Here is a 23,599-nt window from a genome sequence, read left to right as displayed (position 1 = left end):
ATGCAAAATAATGCAAATAATGACTACTTCACTTTGCTTCACGCTTCCTCAACATGTTTGTCTATTAATAAAGTAATATAATCTCATTTTGTATGTGCTTGCTTTCTTCGGCTTGTCAGTGATTTGTTTATTTATAAATGTATTGGCTTTCATTATTTTTCACATTCACAAAAATCACATTTATGATTTAATTTAATTTAATTTAGCTTATTTATTCGTTTGTTTATTTTTCTAATATTTACCTTTTGCTTATTTATGTTTTTGCACTTGTATGCAGCATACAAACATGCATTATGTATGCATGCACTTGTTTCTTACACTGAAAAAAGAAAATGGTGTTGGATTTACTATAAAATCATTTTCACTCAGAAATAGATAAAGAATTCCACAAATATTTACAAATAAATGGGAAGTAACACACTGAATTAAAATGGTTTAAAATAGTATTTTCTTGAAAAAATTACATATAACTATGTAATTTTATTACATAAAATTAAATATATATATATTAGTGCTGTCAAACGATTAATCGCATTCAAAATAAAAGTTTACAATACAGTACACATACATATATTATGTAAATAAAAATCCTTATTTTGGATGCGATTAATCATCCAAAATAAGGGTTTTTGTTTGCATAATATATGTATGCGTACAGTGTATAGTTTTAATGTATATATAAATACACACACATGCATGTATATATTTCAGAAAAATGTGTTATTTTTATATATTAAATATATTTATTTATAATATAAATTAAATTAATATGAATATATACGTGCAAATATTTTCAAAATATATATTGTATGTGTGTGTGTTTATATATACATCATAAATATACACAGAACACACACATTATGCAAACAAAAACTTTTATTTTGAATGCGATTAATCGTTTGACAGCACTTATATTTATATATATATAGGGTCATCACATTTATATATATATATATATATATATATATATATATATATATATAATACTCTCATCAGTATTTTAACAAACAGTTACAGTAGGTAATTATCAGTATTTATATATAATAAAAATGACGCAAAATCTAGCTATTTTGTCAACAACAACAAAAAAAAAAACTAAGACAAACCGCCCAGCTTTTATTTTGAAATGACCCTAAGACTCGGTATTTGTAGCTTAGCGTCGGTTGCTTCGCGTCGCTTGTAGGGCAAATGACAGACGAATATAAACGCTGTTCTTATTTTCCTTCTTCGTTTATAAAGGAATCGTGCGTTTTCCCCGCTTTTATTGGTATAATTAATCTGTTATGTGTATGACTGGTCAGATTTGATCGCCCACTGGATTATACGAGCGCTGTGAAGCAGCTGACATCTTCCTAAATCTGAAGACATTCCTGCACAGATCCTTATCTCCGCACACGGTGACCGTTTTAATAAACGAGTGGCCAATACCTGCATCTGAACCGCTATGTAGGCGTGTGTTAGCTCGGGGCTGTGATGTCTGTGAGCAGCTGTCAAAGCAGGTAACCTCCGCTGGCTGTGAATGAGAGGTTAGATCAGGGCAATGCTTGGCGGGGCAGTGATTTAGGAGATGGATGAGTATGAGGACTGTCTGTCTGGGCTCGAGGGGGAGTCCCATCATTTCCTCCCTCCACTGCGACACCGAGGCGGCCGCGAGCGAATCCACATCCAGAAGAGCAGCGTCTGCTCCAGGGCTTACTTCGTGGTGGTCATGGCCTTCTTCCACCTCTATATAATAAACATCATAGCTTTGCTGCTTTATGTGCACTATAACACGGGGTCTGGGGAGCAGGATGTACCCCTGGAGAAGAGTGCTAGTGCCCCTCGACCCATGCCTACTGAGCACCACCAAACCCCATCCTCAGCAAACCTGAGCCCCGAGCTCTCCTTCCATCTGCCGCGCCTGGAGGGCATCAGGGTACATGCTCTGTTATTCACTGTTATCTGATATCATATGTTTCTGTCTTATTCTGATTTTCCTTTTCATTAAAAAAAATATATGAGAAAGTAGGGTGTTATTATTATTTTTTTTTCATTTTTAAAAATTATGTTTATTTTTGCTTCCGCTCTCATTTCATTTTAAATGTAGAAAAAGGTTTTATTCAAAACTTTAAAACAATAAGGCTGGAGACAAAGAATTCAATAAAACATTAAATTAAATTTTTTGCAATTTTAAGCTTTTTTTTTTTTTTTTCAGACAGAAAATGTTCGCATTTTTATTATATGCGTCCCACTGGGGGCATTGCTGTTTTAGTATTTATTAAGATTTTGAATTAGCATTTATATTTTATATTATATTTTCAGTTTTCATCTTAGTTTGCTTTTGACAATTCTAGCTTCTGTGGCTATTTAATAGGCGAGAAACTTTTATGGTCAAACAATATCAGGTTTACAGTCTATTATTGCTAAAACTCTAAAGCTATATCAATGTAGCTTTGACTTTATTTCAGATTTTGTTTTATAAATTTTAGTACTACAACACAGCTACTAAGTGAACTGAAATAAGCCTAAGGCAACATTTAATTCCATTACAACACAAGTCTAAATAACAAAGGCAATGTATTACTACCTAGAATTGAAATAATCACGTTTATAAATTGTGTTAAAAATGTGTTGATAAGTTTAAAAAATGCATTTAATGACATTAAAGTTGATGCTAGCTTTATTCCATCACTTAAGGCACTCTTTTCATGGAGTAATGCTGCTCTGTGTCTGTGTGTGTAATCCAGGGGATGTTATATCTTTTCTGCTCAGGTTGGACATGTGCAAAGAGTTTCTCTGGTTCCTGACCGGACCCATAACATGCGCACCCTCAGCTTGAAGCCACTGCTGTTTGGTGAGTTTCATCTGTAGAGATACATTTTTATATAACTCTGTGTTTTGGGTTCAAGTCATTAATTACAGATGTAAAAGTGACCCTGAAATTTATGACAGAAAATGGACACATAGACTCTCGTTTAAGAAAAAACTTTTGAAAAAGTTTAATATCTTAAGATTTAAAAATATAGTACAAGGCTCTTCTATTATTTACACCATTATGAACACTCTGAGGTACGTTTTCTGAAACTCTACCCTCTACACCGATGGCTTTTCCACTTGCGCGCTGCTTGGTTGAGGTGCCGCTGGCGTTTTCCCCAGCTAAACGCTTTCGTGACCAGCAGTCTCTTGCCCGTCACAGTGCCTGTCAGCAGGAACGTCCCCCCGTCAGGATGGTTGCGGGTCAGGTTGCCCACACAGGTGGCGTCCCGCTCCAGCCACAGTGTCAGACGGCTTCTCATTTCCCCTCCCAGCAGTGGGCCGTGCTTTAGGACCTCCAGCCGAGGGCCCAAGGAGAACATCGTCAGGACAGAACTACTGGAGTTCAGCTTGGATAGACGCACTTTAACCGCTAGCGGAGAGAGAGAAAGAAAGACATGAGCATGGAGTTTCAGCATTAACAATTTATGGTTGTTGCGAATTAGCAAAAAGTAGAGTTTCTTACCAAAGTCACTTTTACAGAAGAGGTCGAGCAGGTCTTTGGTTGACGTGGCCTCCTCCAGCTCACAGTCTGTGCAGCTCGCACGCGGCACCACTGAAACCAATCACAAAAATCAGTTTCACCAGCATTGTTTCTGTCTGCATTGCTTTGAAAAAATATGTATGTTAAAAAAAGAAAGATCTCTGTTCACCTCGACCGTCATTGCTGGTGCCGTTTTGCATATGCGCAACTGAGGAAATGCACATTAGGTGATCTTTGGGAAACTGGTCGCACTGTAGTATTCTAGGCCAGGGGTAACCGTAGCAGTTCATGATGGGGGCGCAGCTGTCCCGCACCGACACACACAGACTCCTGCATGGTGAAATGATCCTGAAAGGCCAGAGGCGAAGCCATGAGAGAAACATTACAATTCACTCACTGTTAAGAGCTTTGTTATGATTTGATGCAGAAAAGTAGCATAAAGATGAGAGGTTTCTTAGCCCACAGCCTGACAAATATATTCACTGTTGGCCAATTGCAGTAAAATTGTATGTATGTGTGTATAATATATATATATATATATATATGTATGTATATACCCTGCTGAAAAAAACAATAGAACCCTGCCCAAAACACAATAGAAAATGTAATGATTTTAATGGTTATAATGGGAATTGTATTGGTTTTAATGGAAACTATAATGGTGTCTACTGGTATGTGATGGCTTCTATTGGTGGGATGTTAAATCCTACTGGAAAACTGCCCAAAAAACACTACAAAAAATAATTTTGTAAAAAATAATAATATTTTACTGGAAAAAGCTAATGGTTTATAATGGTATTTTAATGGAAACCATTGGAATTTCTGTGATGGTTTCTATTGGGCTTCTATTGTTTTATTTTGTTTTAGCAGGTATGCATATGTATATATATATATATATATATATATATTAGGGGTGTCAACGTTAACGAATGCGATTAATCAGAAAATTTTAACGCGTTAATATTTTTTTTTTACGCGAATTAATCATTTGATAAGGTTTGACCGCAACTTCTTGCCGTCATCGCAGCGCGGGAGGTTATCTATCATTGTGTGATGAGGGGACAGCACCAGTGTTGCCAGGGTAACGACACAAGTGGGCTATTTTGAAAATACAGTCGCGGGAAAAATTACAGAGCCGTGGGTTGCATTTTTTTTGGGCTACTTTTATAATGTACTGCGGCCGCCCAAAGTGTATATAGACACATAAAAATTAAAATATATCCTTTTACTAATGTGTATTATTCTTGGAATGTATCTCTGGCAACTTAAGAACGGAGAGGCGGTTGTAACATCAAACAACGTGAGTTTCAGCAGAGCACATGTTAAGGCTTTTACACAGCAGAAATAAACATGACAACAGCCAATATAGATTATATAAGATAATAAACACACGATTACGATAGGATATTTGAATGTGATTTTCTTGAGAGAATGTGTACATTTGGAATGGTAATTTGTGCAGCGATATAAAAGGCTATAAATAGCATATTTTAATGACCGTAAACAACCGAATTCCACACGTGATCGTAAAAGGAAGTTCTGAGTAAAAGTGTACTATTAATCTCATAAATTGTCTTATGTAGCATGATGCTAATGTTAGCTCTAATGCAGCTGCAGAACAGGTCCAATTCTTCTTCATAATGCATTTTGTCATAATAACGTTACTTCACATAAGGCCACAAGAAAATGTTTTGTTGTATTTATTTAGAAATACTTTTGATAATAGCTGGGTAAATGTATACTGGGATTGAAGCAATGTGGCTTGGTAAATCAGTATAAAGGCTGATAATGGCTGAATAAAAACAAAAGAATAATGATAAAAGAATAATAAAGGATTATGTCTCATACCTGGAGGTGTGAAAGGTTATTTTTCCTTAAACTAGTTTGTCATGCATTTCTTTATTTCAACACATTTACAGGTTAATCCTAGTATTTTAAATTTGTGATTAATCATGATTAATCACAGTCCGTGACTATAATTAACGCGATTACATTTTTTAAACGATTGACAGCACTAATATATATATATATATATATATATATATATAATGTCTTATTGGCACCCCTAGAAATTCTTATGAGTAAAATATCTCTGAAATATATTCCCATTCATATTCACAATTTGGAGCACTGCAGGAGATTATGAACATGAAATTATCCAGCCATGGCTTCCTGTTTCACAGAAATATAAATAGGAGGAAAACAAAGCCCAAATTCTTAATCATCCACCACAATGTTATATAACATTGTGATGGATGATTAAGGAATTTGGGCTTTGTTTTCCCTCCTATATATATATATATATCAGTATACAGTCATGGCCAAAAATATCGGCACCCTTGGTAAATATGATCAAAGAAGGCTGTGAAAATTAATCTGCATTGTTAATCCTTTTGATCTTTTATTTAAAAAATTCACAAAAATCTAACCTTTCATTGGATGATAAGAAATTTTAAAATGGGGGGAAATATCATTATGAAATAAATGTTTTTCTCAAATACACGTTGGACACAATTATTGGCACCCCTAGAAATTCTTATGAGTAAAATATCTCTGAAGTATATTCAAATTCATATTCACAATTTGGAGCAGTGCAGGGTGATTATGAACATGAAATTATCCAGCCATGGCTTCCTGTTTCACAGAAATATAAATAGGAGGGAAAACAAAGCCCAAATTCCCTTAATCATCCATCACAATGGGAAAAACCAAAGAATATATTTCTGATGTGCAGCAAAAGATAATTGAGCTTCACAAATTAGTGAAGTGGCTTTAAGAAAAGAGATAGAGCAGTGAAAATTCCCATTTCCACCATCAGGGCAATAATTAAGAATTTCCAATCAACATAAAATGTTACAAAACTGCCTGGAAGAGGACTTGTGTCTATATCGTCCTAATGCACGGTGAGAAGGAGAGTTTGAGTGGCCAAAGACTCAAGGCCAAGGACCACAGCTGGAGAATTGCAGAAAATAGTTGAGTCTCGGGGTTAAAAAAAATATCAAACAGCTCCAACATCTCCACATTTCAAGAAAAATTCTCCTCGCTCATCCAAAAACAAACTCCAGCATATTCAAGATGGGTTTGGTGAAGACAGGGATAAAAAGTACCCCATGTGTTCAATGAAATATACTGCTGTATTTTTGATGTTGTGGGCCTATATTTCTGCTGGAGGTCCTGGACATCTTGTTTAGACACATGGCATCATGGATTCTATCAAATATCAACAGATAAAAAATCAATAATGGGCCATGTTTGGATCTTCCAACCGTACAATAATCCAAACACAAACCTCAAAAACAACACAAAAATGGGTCACTGAGCACAAAACCAAGCTTCTGCTGGCCATTCCAGTCCTCTGACCTGAACCCTGTAGAAAATGAGTGGTGAACTGAAGAGAAGAAGCACCAACATGGAGCTGGGAATCTAAAGGGTCTGGAGTGATTCTGGATGAAGGAATGGTCTCTGATCCCTTGTCAGGTGTCCTCTAACCTCATCAGGCATTATAGGAGAACATTTAGAGCTGTTAAACTGGCAAATGGAGGTTTCAAAAAGTATTGAATAAAAGGATGCCGTTAATTGTGACCAATGTGTATTAGAGAAAAACATTTATTTCATAATATTTCCCCCCATTTTAAATTCTTATTCTCCAATGAAAGGTTAGATTTTTGTGAATTTTTAAAATGAAAGATCAAAAGGATTAACAATGCGGATTAATTTTCACAGCCTCCTTTGATCATATTTACCAAGGGTGCCGATATTTTTGGCCGTGTGTGTCTATATGTATATGTTTGTTTGTTTGCCAGTAGATCACGTTTTAAAAGACATATATTTTATATTTTGAAATTAAATTGAACTGATTTTACCCTTGTTAGTTGCGGAAAATCTTTTTTTTTTTTTTTTTTCTGATCAAAAATGGCCTTTTAAAAATAGGATGTAAATCTCACATTTTGCTATATTGTGACTAAATGTTGGATTCATTTTTTTTTTTTGTCAACTTGTTTTCTTTTAGTCAACACAGGTTTTGTAATTATTTTTGAAAATTATTGGTTATAACACTCACTGATCTGAGCTTATGCACCTCAGATTGAGTGAAAAACAGGAAAAAAGCTGTATTTGTGCATTATTCCGGCAATATTCAGTCAAATACTGAGGTGCGTAAACTCAGATTAGTGAGGCCTCTGATCAATCGATTTCAAAAAATAAATACAAAACATGAAAAATTATTGAAAGAAAACAAGTTGACAAAAAAAGATAAAGCATAATAGAGAGATTTATAAGCAATTGTTTTGTAGGACAGTCATTTCTGACCAGAAACACAAGTGTGGTAAAGCAGGTAAAAACTCTTAAAAAATAAATAAATAAATTATTATATTTAATTGTAATTATAAATTATTATTTTTATTGGATATTTATTTTTATTTTATTAATCTTGGTTTTTGTTTTGATGTTGTTAGACCATGTGTGAGCCAAGTCAGTAAGTTTTAGTCCAATGCGATAACATTAATTACCAACTAGAAAAATAAATTTATCCATGTATCACAATGACCAAAACACAACAAGAGGATTAATCATTTTAAAACACATTCTTGCTTAAGCAAGGGTATTGTCTTGCTATATTGTCATTTCATTGGAGATGATTCCACTTCCACTTAACATACACATTAGTACACATTTGCATGATAAAGACATCATTTAACTGATTTAAATGCTATGTAATGCTAAACACAAGCCACAACTGATCCCTGAGAGTCAGTCTATTATAAGGAAGTCTTACCTCTCAAGGCACACAGGAGCGAAGAGCGAGCACAGGAAGATGCGGGCATGCGGGTGGCACTCTCGGGCGAGGAGCGGCAGCCAGCTGGTGCTCTGCTGCACCGCTTCAGCTGGAGATTCGTGTCCCAGCAAGTTGGGCATCCGCATGTTGTTGTAGCCCAGACCCTGGCACAGGGCCATGTTGCTTGGGATGGGCACGCAACGAGAGGATCCCTGGTGTTCCCAGAGTCCGCTGGGCACGGCACCGATGCCAGGGCCAAGCAGGAGCAGCAGTAGAGCAGACACTGTCAGCATCATAGTCCAGAGAGCGTCAGAGAGCTGGAAGATCAGCGTAAGGTAGTGTCAGGGTAAATCAGTAATAGGTGTATTTATACACCACTGCCTGAGGCCCATCTGGGAGAGGGCGGGACTTTGTAGGACGTGGGAGTGGATTGGTTAGGGAGGGTGTGTATGTGTGACTGTGTGTGGGGTGCTGATTCTTCCGTTTCTCAGCTGGAGATGATGAACAGTGAGCTCCACTTTACCACACACTTCCTTTTCCTCTCTTCTTTCCTGAGGAGTGTGATTATGATAATATAGCACAACAGATTACCCACGAGCCAGAGGAGGTGTTCTCACACACACACACACACACACGTTTGTTTTTGTGAAAAGTGGGGACATCCCATAGGTGTAATGGTTTTTATACTGTACAAACTGTATGTGCTGTTGTCCTACACCAACCCTACACCTAACCTACCCCTTACAGGAGACTTTGTGCTTTTCAGATTTTCAATACACTCCATTCTGTGTGATTTATAAGCGTTTTGAAATTTATGTCCTCATTTGTCACAAAAACGCGCGCACACACAGACAAACACGCAGACAGACAGACAGATAGATATAAATTGCAAGATAGATAGATATAGATTGATAGATAGATGGTTAGATATATAAATGGATAGATCAATTTCAAAACAAGATAGATGTTTGATAGATAGTAGATATATAAACTGATAGATACTTTTCAATATAGATAGATATAGATGATAAATGGATAGATAAATTGCAAGATAGATTGATTGTGAGATAGATAAATTGCAAGAGGGGTGGTTAGACAAATAGATGGTAGATATATAAATGGATAGATACATTTCTAGATAGATGATAGATAAATGGGCAGATAAATTGTGAGAGAAAAAATTATAGATACATTTCTAGATAAATGGTAGCTATATAAATTGATAGATACATTTCTAAATAGATGGATTCATAGATGTTAGGTAAATTAATGGATAGATAAACTAACAGATAGATAGATTGCGAAAGATGGTTGTGTAGGTAAATGGATAGATATACAGACTGACGGATGGATGTTGGATAGATAAATGTTGCATAGATAAATGGTTGGATAAATAAGTAGATGATTAGATGGATACACAGAAAAATAAGGGTTTAAAATTGCACCTTTTTGGGTACAACAGCTTGTCCCTGGAGCCAGTACCCTTAAAAGGACATATTTGTACCTTTTTTTTTTTATCCCTAATAGGTCCATATTAGTACCTTAAGGGTATGTATTACTACTCTAAGGTACTAATATGTACCTATTAGGGTAAAAAAGGTACAAATATGTCCTTTTAAGGGTACTGCTCCAGGGACAAGCTGTTGTACCCAAAAAGGTACCATTTTAAACCCTTATTTTTCTGTGTGTAGGTAAATGTATTTGGATATGTTTTTTGTGTTCACTGTATGAGAAGTTGTTTTTGGGAACGGTCAGCCAGTGAAAGTGTAAAGCTCTAAGAAGGCCTGGCTGTGACAGAGGTGTGTGAAAGGAAGTGTGTAAGTGTGAGAGGGCTGGAGCGGCGTCTGTGCGTGTGTGATGCTCAGGAGTTTTTCTTCCCCTGCTGGGAGCACTACACAATGTCTACCCCAAAAATGGCCCTCACTTCCTGTCCACTTCATTCCCAGGACCCTTTCTTTCCCCTCATCCCATCTAATGAATTAGAGAGACCGCATCTCTCGCCGACAAACCATGCGGAAGAGCTTTATGAAGAGCGCATGTATCTGTGCGTGTATATGTTTATGCGTTGTCTGCATTTGAATGATGCTGAACAATAACAGTGGTAGTTAATGCTGAAACCTATATACAGCGATCTAAATCACTGAGCACTCTCACCCATCCCAGAGAAACAATGGCCCCCTCCGGAACACATTAATGGCACAGTCTCATTAACACTCTCAATGGGTCAGGCAATACCATGAGTCTCAAAGAGGGGGATGGGCGCAATTTATTATATTTGCCAACTTAATGGCCTCTGCTCTAATCTTAGCCATTTAAAAATGTGTCCATTACCCAGATTAAACCAGTCTTAATATATACAGTACTAGTCAAACATTTGGATACACCCACTCATTCTTTATTATTATTATTATTATTTTCAAAATTATTTTTGAAGTATTGTATAGTAAACCAAAACGAAGAACATACAGTGGTGTGAAAAAGTGTTGGACCCCTTCCTGATTTTTACATTTTTTTCATATTTGTCACACTTAAAAGATTCAGATCATCAAACAAATTTTAATATTACACAAAGATAATGCAAGTAAATACAAAATGCAGTTTTTAAATGATCATTTCATTTATTAAGGGAAAAAAGCTGTCCAAACCTACCTGGCCCTACGTGAAAAATGAATTGCCCCCTCCAATTAAATCATGAAAGAACTGTGATTAACCACATTATTTTAGAAAGCTGGGTTAAATTTCACTAGCCAAACCCAGGCCTGATTACTGCCAGACCTGTTGAATCAAGAAATCACTTAAACAGAACCTGTCTGACGAAGTGAAGCATGTTTAAAGAGCAACACATCATGCCGCAATCTAAAGAAATTCAAGAACAGATGAGAAACAAAATAGTTTACATGTATCAGTCTGGAAAGGGTTATAAAGCCATTTCTAAGGCTTTGGGACTCCAGCGAACCACGGTCAGAGCCATTATCCACAAATGTAGAAAACTTGGAACAGTGGTGAACCTTCCCAGGAGTGACCGGCCTACCAAAATTACTCCAAGAGCACAAAGACAACTCATCCAGGACGTCACAAAAGAACCCAGAACAACATCTAAAGAACTGCAGGCCTCACTTGCCTCAATTCAGGTCAGTGTTCATGATTCAACAATAAGAAAGAGACTGGGCAAAAACAGCATCCATGGGAGAGTTCCAAGGCAAAAGCCATTGCTGACCAAAAAGAACACAAAGGCTTGTCTCACATTTGCCAAAAAATATCTTGATTATCCCCAAGACTTTTGGGCAAATATTCTGTGGACTGATGCGACAAAACTTTTTGGAAGGTGTTGTCCCGTTACATCTGGCGTAAAACCAACACAGCATTTCATAAAAAGAACATCATACCAGCAGTCAAACATGGTGGTGGTGGTGTGATGGTCTGGGGCTGCTTTGCAGCTTCAGGACCTGGATGACTTGCCATAATTGATGAAACCATGAATTCTGCTCTCTATCAGAAAATCCTGAAGGAGAATGTCCGGCCATCAGTTTGTGACCTCAAGCTCAAGAGCACTTGAGTTAAGCAGCAGGACAATGATTCCAAACACACCAGCAAGTCCACCTCTGAATGTCTCAAGAAAAACAAAATTAAGGTTTTGGAGTGGCCAAATCAAAGTCCTGACCTGAATCCTTTTGAAATGCTGTGGCATGACCTTAAACAGTCCATTCATGCTCGAAAACCCTCCAATGTGGCTGAATTAAAACAATTCTGCAAAGAAGAGTGGGCCAAAATTCCTCCACAGCGATGTGAAAGACTCATTGCCAGTTATCGCAAACGCTTGCAGTTGCTGCTGCAAAGGGTGGCCAACACTTTTTCACACCACTGTATATGTTCGTTTGTTTGTAAATAATATATATAAAATATGTATTTATCTTCAAATAATATTTATAAAATCATCAGTTTATTTGCAAATATCTAATAGAAATATTTATTTAATTCCATATTAATATTTATAAAATATTTATTTTTACAAATAATAGTTGTAAAAATATTTAGTTATTTATTTGCAAACTATATTAAAACTATTTATTGCAAACAATATTTATATAAACCCTTTTAATTGCATATTAATATTTATAAAAAAATATTTGTGTATTTATGTTTTATAAAATAATATTTATAAAAACACTTATTTGCAAATGATATTTATGGGGAAAATCATTTATTTATTTACAAAGAGTATTTACAAATAAATATGTTATTTTTTATTTATTTGCTTATTATCACCAAAAACATTTTCCTGTATTAATATACTTGCTTTGTAAATATATTCATATGCTTACATTTACATTTCTCTACAAAACAAATTCAAACATTTAAGCATACAACTTTCAAATCTTTAAGATAGTGAGATTTAGCCCAAATGTCTGTGGCCTGTTGCATAAACTGATTAAACTAGTCATAGAATTTAGTCATCTAATTGTTTTTCTGTAAGGCTAGTCATTACTCAAGTCAGTTACATAAAAGAGAAAATTAGTCTAATTTGAATCCGAAAAGTAAGACGATTGCCCTTGGCTAACCACTAGCTGGTCAAACTAGTTCTTAAGGTAAACCGTCTTAAGATAGTAGGTGTGTTTATGCAACTAGACTGTTTTTTACTACCAACTTCTGTATCTTCACGTTCACCTGGGAATGATGGTTCTCACCAAATGAGAATTGATTACATTAACACCTATTTGCAGTGTCTGTTGATTAGCCTGCATAGTGTGAGTGTGATCCTTTAATCCTGGAGTCTAATCTCATAATGTTCTCCCCTCATTGACGTTCTCTCTGTCTGCCTCCCACAGACACTTACTGCTACAATAGATCAAACACAGATAGTCTGAAATCATGCCAGCCTTTAAGACTCTCTTAACACATTGTTAGGACGTGTGCTGGGATCTTCAGCTGATACCCAGAACAGAGAAGACTGTAAGCAACACCCTAGCAATCACATAGCAATGCTCTGGCATTCACCTTACCATACTAGCATCATGGAGGAACATTTGCCATGTTAGTTTGCCTTAAAAGTATTAATTAAAAAAAAAATCTTTCTGATCTCAAGTTATGGAACAGTAGTGTGTATTTCACACTGAGGGCAATTGAGGGACTCAAACACAACTATTAAAAAAGGTTCAAACATTCACTGATGCTCCAGAAGGAAACACGATGCATTAAGAGCTGGGGGGTGAAAACTTTTGAACACAATGAAGAGGTCCAAATTTTTCTTATTTTGTTGAAATATAATTTCTTCCATTTAGCACTGCCCTTCGGAAGCAACAGAAGATACTTGCATGTTTCCCGGGAAGACAAATTAAGTACAATTTACCTTGATCTTCAAATTCAAAAGGTTTTCACCCCTTAATGCATCGTGTTTCCTTCAGGAGCATCAGTGAATGTTTGAACCTTTTTTAATGGTTGTGTTTGAGTGTGAAAATATGGATCTCAAAATCAAACAGTCACTGCTGGAAAGGGTTCAAATGTGCAAAAGATGCTGGAAAACTGAAGAATCTGCAGGACATGGAGGATTTGTGCTCAGTTTGACTGTTCAGAACAAACAAGGGACTCATGAACAACCATCACAAAACAAAAAAACAGTCGTGGATCATCCAAGGAACCACACACAGTATTAAGAACCAAGGGTTCCCACTTTTGAAGGGTGTTATTTTATTAATTTCAGCAATTTGTTTTTGTCTTGTGGACTATATGTAAACATCTTTTATGTCAAATATCTTACTCAGGACAGTACTAAAAAAAAAAAAAAAAAAATATGCATTTTGTATGATCTCTTATTTTGTTGAAAGTATTCACATTTTCACAGATTCTGCAAGGGGTTCACAAACTTTCGCATGCCATTGTATTATGCAGTATAGGATATATACAGTCATGGCCAAAAATATTGGCACCCTTGGTAAATATGATCAAAGAAGGATGTGGAAATTAATCTGCATTGTTAATCCTTTTGATCTTTTATTTAAAAAAAATGAAAGATCTAACCTTTCATTGGATAATAAGAATTTTAATTGGGGGGAAATATCATTATGAAATAAATGTTTTTCTCTAATACACATTGGCCACAATTAACGGCACCCTTTTATTCAATACTTTTTGAAACCTCCATTTGCCAGTTTAACAGCTCTAAATGTTCTCCTATAATGCCTGATGAGGTTAGAGACACCTGACAAGAGATCAGAGACCATTCCTTCATCCAGAATCACTCCAGACCCTTTAGATTCCCAGCTCCATGTTGGTGCTTCTTCTCTTCAGTTCACCACTCATTTTCTACAGGGTTCAGGTCAGAGGACTGGAATGGCCAGCAGAAGCTTGGTTTTGTGCTCAGTGACCCATTTCTGTGTTGTTTTTGAGGTTTGTGTTTGGATTATTGTACGGTTGGAAGATCCAAACATGGCCCAATATAAGATTTCTAACAGAGTCAGTCACTTATTGATTTTTTTATCTGTTGGTATTTGATAGAATCCATGATGCCATGTGTCTAAACAAGATGTCCAGGACCTCCAGCAGAAATATAGGCCCACAACTTCAAAAATACAGCAGTATATTTCATTGAACACATGGGGTACTTTTTATCCCTGTCTTCACCAAACCCATCTTGAATATGCTGGAGTTTGTTTTTGGATGAGCGAGGAGAATTTTTCATGAAGCCATGGCTGGATAATTTCATGTTCATAATCACCCCGGAGTTCTCAAAATTGTGAATATGAATGGGAATATACTTCAGAGATATTTTACTCATAAGAAAATAATTTCTAGGGGTGCCAATAATTGTGTCCAACGTGTATTTGAGAAAAACATTTATTTCATAATGATATTTCCCCCCATTTTAAATTCTTATTATCCAATGAAAGGTTAGATTTTTGTGAATTTTTTAAATAAAAGATCAAAAAGATTAACAATGCAGATTAATTTTCACAGCCTTCTTCGATCATATTTACCAAGGGTGCCGACAATTCTGACCACTACTGAAGGTGTATATGCAGTATGCAGACTGACATTGGCGTGTTGACGTGTGTTTCAGAGATCCCAGGATTCCTGAGTGTGGAGGAGAGCAGCGTGGTGATGCAGCTGGCCCAGCTGAAGGGCCTGACCCACAGCTCTCTCCTCATGTCACCGGACAGCCAGGAGGAGCAGCTCACTCAAGACGAGCTCTTCAGCCTGCTCGACCTCAACCAAGATGGCCTTCTGCAGAGAGAGGAGGTGTGTCAGAGCAACTGACATACACTGTTATACACTGCATTGTTAAAATGTGCTGGAAATATTAAGAACTGATATACACAATGAAATCATTTTACCAAGTTTTATGACAAAAGCCAACAAATAAAATTAGCAGCACTATGCACTTTTTGTTTGCATAAACAGTGAAATAAAACGTACTACATGTTCAAATCAAGTTTTGACCATTTTTTCAAATAAAATGATAACATTTCAGCCTTTATTTATTTATTTTTTTAATAAATAGGATTAAGTCAGAATGGAAAATTAATTTTTATCTGCTCCATAAACAGTTCTACATAAGCTAATGTGCATTCTAAAAATCTCAACACTTCTGATAACAAGGTAGCCTATTTTCCATCGACCGGTTAAGATTTACAACAATACGATTTTCGCATTGGTCTGAACAAAAATCCTATCCTACTTAATCCTATTTATGAATGATTCAATGAATCATTCATAAAGAGGGACTTGCCGCCACCTACTGGCGGTTTTTTGTGTCCTATTACTTTATCTGTAACAGGCCTAAACCAGCCAAATTGCCAGCACATAAACACACTCAGCAAAATATTGTTTAACTATAGTTATCGACAAAATCTCTAAAAATACAGAGATATTATTTTTTGTCACTATAGCACACCCCTACATTCGGTGTATATAAATACATTGTATATCTTCTTCAGTGCTTCTTTGAAAGCTTAATCACTCATTTTTGTTCCACGAAAGAAAATAATACATTTACAATACAGAACAATAAGAGAGTGAGGAAATGTTGACAGAATTCTGTTCTTGGGAATACTGAGTAAAACAGTAATAAAATGAATATTCTCAGAATTAAAAGCATCTGTTCTGTTGCAGATTTTGAGTCTGTCCCATTCAACTGATGGATCTTGGCTGAGCTCATACAATTTACGGAAAATCCACACCGGGCTTGAGACCAACCCTTCTGGTAAGTGAAGTGTGTGTGTGTGTGTGTGTGAGAGAGAAAGAGAGAGAGTGGTGTGTCTGACACAATGACACAACATGCAGTGTTTTCTAGCAGCTTCCGGATGGATCCTATCGTCACTCATTAAAGTCTCATTAATATGGGGTTACACACACACACATCCGGTCGCATACAGTCTTGCTGAGGTAGTGTCCCCTCTTCCGGTCCCCCTGCTCTATTGTCTGGAGAGCGTCCCGCTGTGGTTCGGTTCCGGAGGGGAAAGAGTGAAGACTCACTGACCCGTGAATAAAGCAGAAAAATAGAGAAATGCTATTCTTGTTTTTCTCGCCTTGCTCATTGTAACACTGCCATCAACAGTTATGTTTTACTTGTGGTGTTTTTGAGGTGAGCATCTCTATTACTGTTGCACATACCTAAGGTAGAGGATTTAAGCGCATCCCTGAACCTAAATAGTAAACCTTTGGATGTAACTTCATTTGTGATTTGTGCTACATATGTGAATGATTCCTCAAATCACGCGACTTGTTGACAAATCCCAAAGACTTACAATGAAGGAGGAATCCAAGCCACATATAGAGACCAGAATATCATAGAGACTTGCAAATGGGCTCAGTTGACCTGGACCTGAAGGAAACCACTTATTAGAACATGCTAGCAACCACATAGAAATGTGTTAAAAATATTCAGCAACCATATATCTCTCACAATATACTGGCATTGCACCACTCACATTTTCTTCATGACTTTCTGCTTTAAATGGTCAAATAGATTAACTTTCTTAATGATGCATGGAAGCTATAGCTGATTTCGAGAGGTGTGTGTTTGCAGGAGTTTTGTCTCTGCAGGAGTTTAAGCGTGTCGGTTGTGGAGTGTTGCAGTACAGCGCCGCTGACCAAGGTTTGGACGGACATGCCAAGGTCAGGCAGAGAAGCACACACACTCGACTTTACCTCGGAGAGGGCACACACCACCTGCTGAAGAGCATCAGAAATAGGTAAGGCTTTCTGATGGGCGGAGTAGTGCTTAAAGCTCAGGGCTGCTAATCAAAAGGTTCCTGGTTCGATCCGGCACAATCATGCACTTCAGCAAGGCACTTAAAGAGATAGTTTACACTGAAATTAAAATACTGACATTGTTTACTCACCTTCATATCATTCTAATCCTGTACAGCTGTGGAACAATTTGTTTTGTGTTGGACTCCTTATTGACTTTAAAGGGGTCATGAACTGCCTTTGTTTTTTAGTTGGTATTGTTACCTGAGGTCCACTTATAATGTTATCAAGATTTTTACATCAAAAAACATAATTTAGAAGTAATAGGCTTTTTTCTGTCCTGTTTTTAACCCCCCTCATCAGAACGCTCTGTGTGAATAGGCGTAGAGGATTGTAGACTGGGTGTTAAAGAATTGTGCTGTAATAACCCCTACAAATACAACACATTATATACACTATAAACACTTTAAAAGAGAAAAGCATGTAGATGTTTGTGATTTGTGAAAGATATTTTCTCTGTTTTAGAGGGATGCTCATTTTTAAATCATACCCTATATTTATTGCATCAAAATTTGTTAATACTTTACTTTGGGGTGGATAAATTTATCAGTTGCTTATTGTTCATGCAATACATATACATATTATATAGAGAGAGAGAGAGAGAGAGAGCTGGGTAGTAACTGATTACATGTAATCTGGATTACATAATCGGATTACAAAAATTAAGTACTTCAAATTAGAGTAAGTTACATTTTAAAATACTCGTAATCAGACTACAGTTACTTTTTTATAGATTACATGATTACATATTATCCACACTATAGCAATACATTATTCATAATTCATTGATTCTCCATAATTTCTCTTTTTCATTTTTTAAATTTTCCTTTCTAAAATAGCCTACTGATTATATACATATTTTATATGTATATATAGTCCAGTTTTGTGGACATTCACTCAAAGATCAGTCATTAGTCAGGTGGCGACAGCATTGGACCTCTGGATTTACAAAAATAATTTCAGGTTCAAGAAGGGTTTCAACATTGCATCAACTACTGATGAACACATTCATTTTTATTTGAATTATTACTCTGTAGGTTTTTTTAACCATGTATTATTAATTATAACTAATTAAAATGCACATATTCACGTTATTTCTTAGTTACATGTAATGCAGGCATTACAAAACTATTTTTTCATCTAAACCTTATTCACCAAATATATTTGCTTTAAGTACCCCTTAGATTTTAAAATAAATATTTCAATAATTAAGTAACACATTTGCATGCTCATGGTTTCTTTGATGTTGATTAATGATCACATGGCATGCAGGTAAACAAACATATTTCATGTTTTTTAGTAAGTGTTTTATTTAAAACAAAGACTATAGAAATACAAAGACGGTTCTCTCCTATACTCATGAATGAGAGAAACTGCAACGCGCAATATGGAGAAATAGTCCCACCTTCTAAATGAAAGAGCCAAATTTTCCATAGAAACCTGGGGCACGTTCAAGCTCAAACATGCGCAACGTTTTGCTATGGTTTCTGGGATGAACGACATGTTTCCTGGAAACAGTGTGCAACGGGGGTTTGAGATATGTTTTCTCATCAGCAGCAACATGTATATAAACCACGCCGTATTAAAGAGACAGCTCGCACAATGGGTCCAAGTAAAGTCATTTACAAATGTGTCCGCTGCAGCAACAGTTGAAGATATTAGAAGACATGTTTGTTGTAAGAGTTTTATAGTAACAATATAGCATAGCAACATGATGATGTAGTTGTTTATATTTTTAGCTTCATTGCAAGGCAAGTTTATTTACATACCAAATTTCATACACAATGGTAATTAAGTGCTTTACATAAGAATAGACGGCAAGGGCAGTGACTGTAACATCGAGTGTATTTTGCAGTATTAAACACGTATTTATACCGATTTCATCAGGCTCCGAAAAGAGCCTGATGAAAGAACACAAAGAATGGCCTTCTCAGCTGAGATAGTTGCAACTCTTGCGTCATCAGAACAAGGTGTTCAACGCACCAACATTTCCGTTTAAAAAACGTTTTGCAATGTTTTGACGGGGCTGAACGTAGCCCTGACTAGACCAGCCAATGCACATGCACAGTAAGCACGTCATGACTCCGCATGCGCATTGCCTGGTCTAGCCTGAAGATTAAGCATTTTAAACGCTATTTGAGCATAAGAAACAACTTTCATGGGGCAATTAATTTCATATTTCTGTTGCTGATTTGACATATGTAATTTAATTGTGAGTTCAGCGAGCAGTTTTTGAGATTTCAGGATTCCCCCATTCATTAAGATCGGTCTTGTACGAGCTTCCCGGGACGTTGCAAATATGGCCGCCAAGTGAAGAGACTTTCCTCGAAAGGGAGTTTGTTTTAAAATGATTTATTTTCATTTTCATTTTTTATGATTTAATTAATTGTCAGCTTTTCATTAAACTCACAACCCCCCTGCAGTTCCTTTACGAACCCTAGTTTGGGAAACCTTGATGTAATATGTTCAGTGCACTCACGTTGTTAATTACAATGAAAGTTTTCTTACTCTTTGCATTTTTTACATCATTATGGTACAAGATAATGCTATTTAAATCAATGTGATAAACGAGTTAAATCAAAAGTAATCTAAAAGTAATCTGATTATATTACCTAAAATGTGTAATGTAACGGATTACATTACTGACTACAATTTTGTCATGTAATCTGGAATCAGTAACGGATTAAAATTTGTAAGTAATCTACCCAGCTCTGTATATGTGTGTGTGTATATATATATATATATATATATATATATATATACTATATATAAATACATATTACTGTTATAGTTTTCATTAATAATCATTGCTGTATAGATGATAACTTTGGGTTGCCTTCCTTATTGACTTTGTTTTTATAAGCAAAACAGTTGAACCATTTTCTTTTGTTCTTTGTTTTGGACTTCTCATTGACATTCATTGTATGGACAGAAGTTGGAACATTTTGTTTTGTTTGTGTTAATTTTTTTTCCCCATTTTGTTTTGTTTTGGACTGCACAGACAAAAACAGTTGAAACATTTGTTTTGTTTTGGACTCCACATTGACTTTCTTTGTATGGACAAAGAAGTTGGAACATTTTGCTTTGTTTGTGTTCATTTATTTATTTATTTATTTCAGTTTGTTTTATTTTGTTTTGGCATGCACAGACAAAAACAATTGAAAAATTTTTTTTTGGTTGTTTTTGCCTTCCTTATTGACTTTCACTGACAAAACCAGTTGAAACAAAACCGAAAAGAGAGGGAGAAGTAAAAGGAGTTTTGTGTTCTGTAGCAGAAAGACACCCATACAGGATTGGAGGGTGCGTAATTGATGACAGTATTTTCATTTTTGGGTGAACTGTCTCTTTAATCTGTGGTCACCGCAGGAAGATTTTTCTTGAAATAACATTGCTTTGGGGTAAAAATCTGCTACTTATTTGTGTACTAGACATTGTACGAAGTAGAGCTAGTTTAAGACATGCAGATAAAAGCATAGACAAACTATTTATTTATTTTTTCTCCAGAGTGACCCGTTTAACGCGACTGCCGTCCTCATTGGTCGATCTCAGCGAGCCAATGGAAGTCGTCCGTTATGAGCAGGGTGGCTACAGCCACGCCCACCACGACAGCAGCCTCACCAATCACGACAGCAGCTGCGCCCACACACACCTGGCAGCTAATAACTCCGCCTCCAAGCAGGTCGCATGCAGGTACATCTACCGTATAAGACATTTGAAATCTGTTTGGTTGAATGTTACGCCGTAATAAAAAGGCGGTATCTGACCTGATACACAGGTATCTGACGGTCTTGCTGCTTCTGAACTCTGTGGATGGAGGTGGAGAGACCAGCTTTCCTGTGGCTGACAACAGGACATACGAGGAGGAGGTGAGCCATTTCCTGTTTCTATGGTAACAGGGGGAGGTGAACTCTGTTGCCATGGTAACCAGGCAGCAACAGGAAGAAGGTTTTGAATTGTGATAGCTATCTTAGGCACTTGACGTTATTGCAGCTTCACTTGTGTGTGTGTGTGTGTGTGTGTGTGTGTGTGTGTGTGTGTTTAAGGTCTTAGGTGATCTCTCTCAGCAGTACTGTGATAAAGGTAATCTGAAGGTCAAACCTGTAGCTGGAACCGCTCTGCTGTGGTATAACCACCTCTCAGATGGCAATGGTGAGTTTCTCTTTTTCATATGCCTCCATTTCCTGTATTTGTGACTATATATTTTTTATTATTATTTTTATCAGAGCTTGGTAGACTACTTACAAATTGTAATCCGTTACTGATTCCAGATCACATGACACAAATTGTAGTTAGTAATGTAATCCATTACATTACACATTTTAGGTAGTATAATCCGACTACTTTTAGATTACTTTTGACCTAACTCGTTTATCACATTGATTTAAATAGGATAATCTTGCACCATATTAATCTAAAAATATAAACGAGTAAGAAAATATATTCTATTCGTTGTTATTAGCAACACGGAGTGCGATAAACATTACATTACGTCCCTCTTTTCCTCAATTTCCTTCGCTTTTAAATATCTTTTAAAAGCACCTTGCGCATTTTCAAATTAGCGGCAATTTGGTGTCAATTGCTTGAACGAAATTATTTTTATTACTAAAAATCAAAACGACGATGGGGGATGGTGCCGCGGTGGGCAAATGAGGTATCGCAGCAAGCCTAGAAGAAACTGCAGGGGGTTTATGAGTTTAATGAAAATCATAAAAAATGTTAAATTAAAATAAATCATTTTAAAATCAATCAAAATAAAACACTTACTAAAAAATTTTTTTTTTCCCTGCATCTCATGTGATCATAATCAATGTCAGAGAAACAGGAACATGCAAATGTGATAATTAATTATTAAAACATGTATTTGAAAATATCAGGGTACTTAGGGGGTGAAAGAGGATCAGTTAACAAAAAAAGTTGGTGAATTTTTGTGCATTTGAATGTGTTTGAAAGACAAACGCCTTCTAAAGTACCGGTAATACATAGTAAAATAACCAGTTGTGTGATAATTCAAATAAAAATGAATGTGTCCATCAGTAGTTGATGCAATGTTGAAACACTTCTTAAACCTGAAATGATTTTTGTAAATCCATTGGTCAAATGCTGTGTAGCCACCTGACTAATGACTGATCTCTGTGTAAATGTCCACCAAACTGGAAGACTTTGTGTATATGAGCAGTAGGCTATTTTAGAGAGCATTTAAAATATGAAAAAGAGTAATTGGGGAGATTCAATAAATTATGAATAATTTATTGCTATTGTGAAAATAATATGCAAAGTACTTAATTTTTGGAATCTGATTACGTAATCCAGATTACATGTAATCAGTTACTTCCCAGTTCTGATTGTAGTGTATGCATAATGAATATTAATGAACTCACCATTGTTGTTCTTCGCGTATTTCCGTCAGGTTGGGTTGGAGAGCTGGATGAATTCTCTCTGCACGGTGACTGCTTAGTCACTCGGGGCTTCAAATGGACAGGAAGTGTGTGGGTGAACATCGACCCTGACCAGCAGCGGCAGGAGCGCTTCCAGCGCCTGGTCTCATGGCATCCAGACGGGCAAAGCAAAAAGCCCGAGCATGGAGACCTTCACCAAGACCTCTGAACCAGACGATCAGACAGCTGATCTAGAATCAGTTTCTGCTAATGTGAAGCCTTGTTTAGGAAAGTAAAAGCTGGTGCAGTAAGAGATACATGAGCTTTTACCTTTATATAGCTGTCAGCCCCTGCTCCGGTGACATATCATTTAATATTCATGAGTTCAACAGGGAAATTGCTTTCAATAATAGCTAAACGTTCACTTATATATAGTTTGCTGGTGTTGCACAAATTATTTATTCCCTATTTATGAAAGAGTTTTATTCAATGTGGCATATTTATTGAAATTATTATTTATTTGTCATATTGCTATTTATTTAATTATTTATTCATATTTCTCAAATGTGTGGTGTGTACACACATATATATATATATATATATATGTCACATAATGTGTGTCTTATCTCAGGTTTGGTTACACACAGGTTGTCTTTTTCCATTTTAATGCGCTATTTCAAGCAAAGAAATTGTCAGATATGTAAGTTA

General features: G+C 36.2%; 2 protein-coding genes across 4 annotated transcripts; one reads left to right on the top strand and one right to left on the bottom strand.

Annotated features, from left to right (window-relative positions):
* The first annotated feature begins 1,146 nt into the window (after positions 1–1,146).
* Positions 1,147–23,562, top strand: p4htma (prolyl 4-hydroxylase, transmembrane a). Its single transcript, XM_058762737.1, has 9 exons — positions 1,147–1,915; positions 2,752–2,833; positions 15,325–15,503; positions 16,377–16,467; positions 17,293–17,458; positions 21,021–21,206; positions 21,292–21,382; positions 21,560–21,665; positions 22,924–23,562. Exons 1-9 carry the CDS (start codon positions 1,568–1,570, stop codon positions 23,118–23,120), a joined length of 1,446 nt encoding a protein of 481 aa, XP_058618720.1. The 5' UTR covers positions 1,147–1,567; the 3' UTR covers positions 23,121–23,562.
* LOC131531728 (secreted frizzled-related protein 5) lies at positions 2,710–15,409 on the bottom strand. 3 transcript variants are annotated; one of them, XM_058762739.1, is made up of 6 exons: positions 15,300–15,390; positions 8,271–8,821; positions 3,666–3,844; positions 3,479–3,568; positions 3,070–3,385; positions 2,710–2,844 (listed from the first exon to the last, which is right to left on the bottom strand). In XM_058762739.1, the coding sequence occupies exons 2-6, from the start codon at positions 8,564–8,566 to the stop codon at positions 2,841–2,843; spliced, it is 885 nt and encodes a 294-aa protein (XP_058618722.1). In that variant the 5' UTR covers positions 8,567–8,821; positions 15,300–15,390; the 3' UTR covers positions 2,710–2,840. The 3 variants fall into 3 exon arrangements, with proteins under 3 accessions (XP_058618722.1, XP_058618721.1, XP_058618723.1); XM_058762738.1 differs by having other exon boundaries at positions 3,070–3,568; positions 15,300–15,394; XM_058762740.1 differs by lacking the exon at positions 2,710–2,844 and having other exon boundaries at positions 3,066–3,385; positions 15,300–15,409.
* Positions 23,563–23,599: the final 37 nt, after the last annotated feature.

The sequence above is a fragment of the Onychostoma macrolepis genome, chromosome 23 (genome assembly GCF_012432095.1).
Source record: "Onychostoma macrolepis isolate SWU-2019 chromosome 23, ASM1243209v1, whole genome shotgun sequence".
Lineage (NCBI taxonomy): Eukaryota > Metazoa > Chordata > Actinopteri > Cypriniformes > Cyprinidae > Onychostoma > Onychostoma macrolepis.
Note: the sequence above shows the minus strand (reverse complement) of the source record. Positions and strands in the feature narration are given on the sequence as shown.